This window comes from Polistes canadensis, unplaced genomic scaffold, assembly GCF_001313835.1.
Source record: "Polistes canadensis isolate GaletaPanama2010 unplaced genomic scaffold, ASM131383v1 scaffold_6, whole genome shotgun sequence".
Lineage (NCBI taxonomy): Eukaryota > Metazoa > Arthropoda > Insecta > Hymenoptera > Vespidae > Polistes > Polistes canadensis.
In genome coordinates, this window is record NW_014569553.1 from 115,969 (window position 1) to 121,968 (window position 6,000).

At 33.8% G+C, this 6,000-nt stretch overlaps 1 protein-coding gene across 3 annotated transcripts in view; it reads left to right on the forward strand.

Annotated features, from left to right (window-relative positions):
* LOC106788905 (teneurin-a) overlaps nucleotides 1-6,000 on the forward strand; it is a 104,757-nt gene that overhangs the window by 79,449 nt on the left and 19,308 nt on the right. For all 3 annotated transcript variants that reach the window (XM_014752633.1, XM_014752617.1, XM_014752626.1), the window contains exons 6-9: nucleotides 1,008-1,272; nucleotides 2,693-2,823; nucleotides 2,929-3,075; nucleotides 3,427-3,634. In XM_014752633.1, coding sequence (XP_014608119.1) covers nucleotides 1,008-1,272; nucleotides 2,693-2,823; nucleotides 2,929-3,075; nucleotides 3,427-3,634 — 751 coding nt within the window. The remainder of the gene's footprint in view (nucleotides 1-1,007; nucleotides 1,273-2,692; nucleotides 2,824-2,928; nucleotides 3,076-3,426; nucleotides 3,635-6,000) is intronic.

Here is a 6,000-nt window from a genome sequence, read left to right on the forward strand (position 1 = left end):
AAAGTTAGAGTAGGCAACAATATTACGTCCCCGTTCGATCACTGTCGCGCATACTTCACGTTTAAAGAAACCCACGAGAAATTCCAGTTTACTGTGGGTCAAGTGAGAGACGACGACGACGACACCACTACCACTACCACCATCAACCACCATCACCATCACCATCACGTGAAACGGGTCCTGGGATATATTAACGTTCTCTTCTTTTCTCGCATAGACTACGACGACGTCCTTCGTGAATGAGAGAAAGAAAGAAAGAAAGAAAGAAAGAGAAATAAAGATAGTAACATTCGCGTTTACGTTTCTGCGACGCAGAAGAGTGCCCCGTTGGAAATTAAGTTTCATAATTTCCCCGGGGCGAGAGAGCGGTATCCGCGGGGATAATGCAATTGTTCCGATGCCCGTAATTTAAAAAGTTGCCAGAACGGACGACGATGTCGTCGTGCTTATCCGAAAACGAAAGAGAAAACGTCGTCGTTTATACGAAATCGTCCGACTGTTTTAAACTGTGCTCGGGTTTAGATTCGTTCGTTTGGTTTGTATTGTTTTTTTTTTTTTTGTAGATTTAAATAAGACATTTCTCTTCCTTCCTCCCTACTCCCACCTTCCCCGCCCCCCTAAAATAGAAGACTAAAAAACAACAAGCACGTCGAATTAAATTAAATTTGATCGTTATTTATATCGTATCACGTATATTATGTAGTTTGCGAATCCGTACTCTCTCAATCCTCTTTTCAAGATAGCATATATACATATCATACATACATAGATACTCTATGCATGCATGTACACACATAGGTAACTGAGTTGTACAGAGTACCTACATAATTTAATCGATATTCCGAAACTCTGACGAAATTGCACTGAAGTTTCGTGGACGAGACGTCGTCGAAAAGCGAATAGAGAGAATGAGAGAATAAGAGAAAGAGCGAGAGATAAAGAGAGAGAGAGAGGGAGAGAGAGAGACAGACATGCGATTAATCGAGAACAACCCTTTATCGTTTCAGCCGATTGTCCGGATCCAAACTGCAGCGGTCATGGCGCCTGCGTGTCCGGCAAATGTTACTGCAAGGCAGGCTGGCAGGGTGAACGATGCAATCAGGTCGATCAGCAGGTGTATCAGTGTCTACCGGGTTGTTCGGACCATGGCACGTACGACCTAGAGTCTGCTGCGTGCATCTGCGAGGAACATTGGACTGGGGTCGATTGTTCACAGTCCAGTTGCGGCCTCAACTGTGGTTCTCATGGATCCTGCGAACAGGGTCGTTGCAAGTCAGTATTAATTATCTTCCGTTTCTGTTTGTTCTCTTTTTTCTTCTTTTCTTTTTTTATTTTTTTTTTTTTTTAATTCACTTGAATAAATTAAACGTTGCACACAAACTTTTTTACCACCGATGGAGACCATTTTTTAATGATTACATTCGTTGGGATTATATTTGTTATACGAAATTGATTTGAAGCGCCTTAATGTATGCAACACTTAATACCTCGTCGATAAGGTAGCTCGCTAATATTATCTATTGGTAAAAAAATAATTATTTTTTTTTTTCTATACGCGGTTTTTGTGTAAAAGTAAAAAGAATGATTCGAAACAATGTATCCGTTATAAATAACTTGGAGAGAAATATTATCGATGAAAATAAGATTGAATTCCTGTTATCGGGGCACAACAACAATACAACGAGGATTATAATTTCAAAACACTTATTTCTATGTCGGTAGCATAAGGAAGAAGTTTCTGCGGTCGTTACTAAAAAAAAAATTGGTAAATTGCTCGGAGCAAAAGCGACGACGAGGGGTTGTGAAGTCGTTTTGGTTAAAAAGGTGAAAAATTGTGAGAAAAAAGCCAGGCTATGTTTTACGAAGAAAAGAGGGGTAGAAGGAGGAAGAGGAGGGCTGGTTGGAAAAGAGGGGTGTCCCAACTTATCACAACTCGAAGGACCTCCGTCCCTTTTCTACTTTCCTTTGTCAGAATCAAGGACGCGAGAGAGAGAGAGAGAGAAAATCTCCTTTCTCATATTCCAAAGCTGACGCCTTTCCTCTCTTCTTCCCTTTCTTTTTTTCTTTCTTTCTTTTTTCTTTACTTCCTTCCTTCCTTCCTTCCTTCCTTCCTTCCTTCCTTCCTTCCTCTCTTTCATTGGCCAGAGTTCGGCTCGTAAAGGAGCCTGTAAGTGCAAAAAGTTCTCTTTCCGCGGGTAGGATAACTTTTTCAACTGAGTTTAAACTCACATTTTTTATTATAAACGATAGAAACTCCACACCGGCGAATAGATTTTCCGTATTCAAAAGTGAAAAACATTTGGCGCTTTTTAACTTCCTTTCTCTCTCTCTCTCTCTCTCTCTCTCTTTTTCTCTCTTGATGAGAAAACATCGATCGAAAATTCAAAATTATTTCTATGACTAACTAGTATACAAGAATGAATGTAAAAACTTTTCCCTTTATTTTCTTCCAAACGATTTAATATTGGTTCTTATTACTTTTGATACACGCGCGTCTACAACTATGGAATATTTAAACAAAATCTTTATCCTGTAAATTAGATTCTATCCTTGTTAAATCAAATTGTCATTTATTATATTAACTTTATAAATGACGTATTTGATTGTTTAAGGGATTTTTCTTTTCTAATATATAAACGATTTAGTTTTGAAATCCGATAATACGTGATTTTTTTGTTTAAATTTAATTTAGATGTCACGATGATTGGACTGGAACGAAATGCGATCAGAAACCATGTGATCCACGTTGCGCCGAACATGGTCAATGTAAAAACGGTACTTGCGTGTGTAGTCAAGGATGGAATGGAAGACATTGTACTTTACGTAAGCAAATTTTCATTTGTTGTATTCATTTTTGTTTCTTTTTTTTTTCATTTAATTTTCTCAAATTTTATCGAAGCATAACGTTAAATGTAACCTTGTTTTTAGCCGGATGCGAGAATGGTTGCAGTAGACACGGACTGTGCACGTTGCAGGACGGCGAGTACAGTTGCGAATGTTCGATCGGTTGGGCCGGTAGAGATTGTAGTATACGACTCGAAATGGAATGCAATGATATGACCGACAATGATGGGGGTATGCTTCTAAATGATAACAAATTTAAACAAACAAAGAAAAAACAAATTAAATCCCATATAAGTTCAACACTAAACCTACCCCGTCACTTTACCTATAATACCTATTTCTACCGTAACCGATCAAGTAACTTCTATTAAATAATAAAACAAAAATATATATCTTAATATAAAATTAGAACAAAATATATTTTCTTTCGTTTTGTATAAATTACAAAAAACTTGGGGTAATACTTTAGTGTTAATTTTGGATCAAAAATTGAATTTGAATTGTCGTATATAGTTTTTTTTTTCTATATATTTTTATGATCAAAATTAAATCCGATATAATTAAATGTTATTGTTCATTTAGATGGCATGATGGATTGTTCCGATAGCGAATGTTGTTCGCACACAACTTGTGCCGATCACATTATGTGTCTTGCCAGTAAAAATCCCGTTGACGTATTATTGAGGAAACAACCACCTAGTGTAACTGCATCGTTTTATCAACGAGTCAAGTTCCTCGTCGAGGAGAATAGCGTTCAGAGTTACGCGCACATGGACGAATACACGGAAAGGTAAGATCGAACTGTTCTTTAAATCTTTATCACACCGTTATTTATTATCTCTGGTTTTTTTTTTTTTTTTTTTTTTTTATTTAATCTGTAAAAAGACTAATCATATACGATCTAGCGAGCTTAGTTCATTATTTTCATAACATTTACATAGGAGAGGATAACATACGGATCGATCGAGTTAATTATAATCGAATTGCTTTTTCTTTTTTCCTTTCTCTATACTACTTTACTTTTAATTCATTTTCTCTGATATTGCTTGTAGATGTTTTTTTTTTTTTGGGTAGAAAATTTTATATTAAAAAAAGAAAGATAAATATAAAAAGAAAGTATAAATGACTCGTTATGTTTAATATAATTTTGATAATAATCAACTCGATCGATTTATATACTTACGATTCCTTAATATCTCGAAATAATAGCATAGCTGCGTTATCATAGTTTGGCCTTTTTTAGGAATTTTATATAAGTGCGGGTATTAATATTGATTTTTTTCTAATTTCTAACGTATCAATGAACAAACAAGAAACACGCTAAACGTCGAGTTTCGTTTACAAATTTTCGTTAATTAACGATTACGGTACGTCGTGTCATTAATTATATAAATAATGCGAACTTCAAAAGTCGCAATATAAAGATACATAGAACATCGATGATCTGAAAGAAAGTAAAATATCGAATTCGTGTTGAACTCGGTTGTTGTTTATCCAAAAGAAAGAAAGAAAAAAAGAAAAAAAAAAAAAAAGAAAAAAGAAATAAATGAAAAAGGAAAAAGAAAAAAGGAAAAAAAAAGAACAAAAAAAAAAAAAACTGAAAAATTCATGGCATTACGATTCGTTATCGGTGCAACAACGGTTTACGATGGGGTTAATAATTTTCATCTGGAAAGCGGTTTAAAAAATAAACAAATTATTTTTCTACTTTTTTTTTTTTCCCATTTTCGTAATCAACAACAATTTCAATACTATCCTTACAATAATAATTAGAAGAAAAAAAAAAAGAAAAAATAGAATAATAATAATAATAATGTTTGGAAAAGAAAATTCGTTAACTGCAGTCCGGAGTTTGATTAAAAGATCTTAATTGAGATGATATTAATCGAATGCTTAAATAAATATCGATAATACATTTATAATATAAATAATAATATAAAAATCAATATAAAATAAAAATATGAAATCAACTATAATTCCTTCCCCCCCCCCCATCGTAAAAAGTCGTTGAACGTAACGATAATTCGATCAAATCGATTGCTATCGTATAAAAACCGTTTTATCCAGCATATCAGCGACAGTTGAGTTGTCAGGAGAACCCCCGGTGGGTGACAACCCTACAATCTCCGAGTATCCTTTTCCTTGTGTTTCAACCTTTCCCTCCCCCGAATGCCGAATGCATCATCGATCGCCTTGAAAAGTAAATATTGATCGATGGGGAACGCATATTATAATATTATTTATTTTACATAACTTTGAACTCACTTGATAATTTGTACGTACGCGCGTGTACGTCCGTGTATTTTTTTTTTTTTCTTTTTTTCTTTTTTGTTTTTTTTTCTTTCATTTCTTTTATTTTTTTCTTTTTAATATCACATTAATTAACATTTATTAAAATACACATTTTATCTCCGAGATCATGTAGTTTTGATGTTCTCATATTATAAACAAACGAAGTAGAGAGTACGCGAGTATTTATTTAATTTTTTTATTTATTAACAAGCTATACACCGGGTCGTGCAATTAATTATAAAATTATTATCTCAAAGAGTACATTTGAATTCATTCGTGCATCAAATATTGTACTAATTAATGAGATTCGTTTTATCGATATTTCAATTTAAAATTCATTCCGCGTTTCTCTCTTTTTCTCTCTCTTTCTTTTTATTATTTCGTATACATTTTATTTATACAAATGTATATATATATATGTATATATATATATACATAATAAACATACTTTTTACGTGCTGCGGTTTCCTCGTTCGGTATTAAACGAGAGAGGCGAGTTGGATGCATGCGAGATCCTTTTCACGAAGGATCTGCGAGCGCATTTCGGGGGATTCGTGTATTTTGTCTAGTGTTGATCCTCTGTGTGTACCCTACCACCACCAGATTCACCAATCACCCCACTAACAGTCGAAGACCGAAAATAGATAAGCTCCGTATTGCAAACGGACCGGACGATAAAGCCCGCATCTTAAATAATGTTTATTAGAAAAGCAAAAGCGAAAGAAAACGAAAAATTCCAAGAGAGAAAAAAGATATTAAAAAAAAAAAATAAAAAATAAGTAAAAAGAAAGAATATAAAAAAAAAATAGAACAAAAAAGAAGAAGAAGAATAATACGAAAGAGAAAACAAAAAAAAAAAAAAAA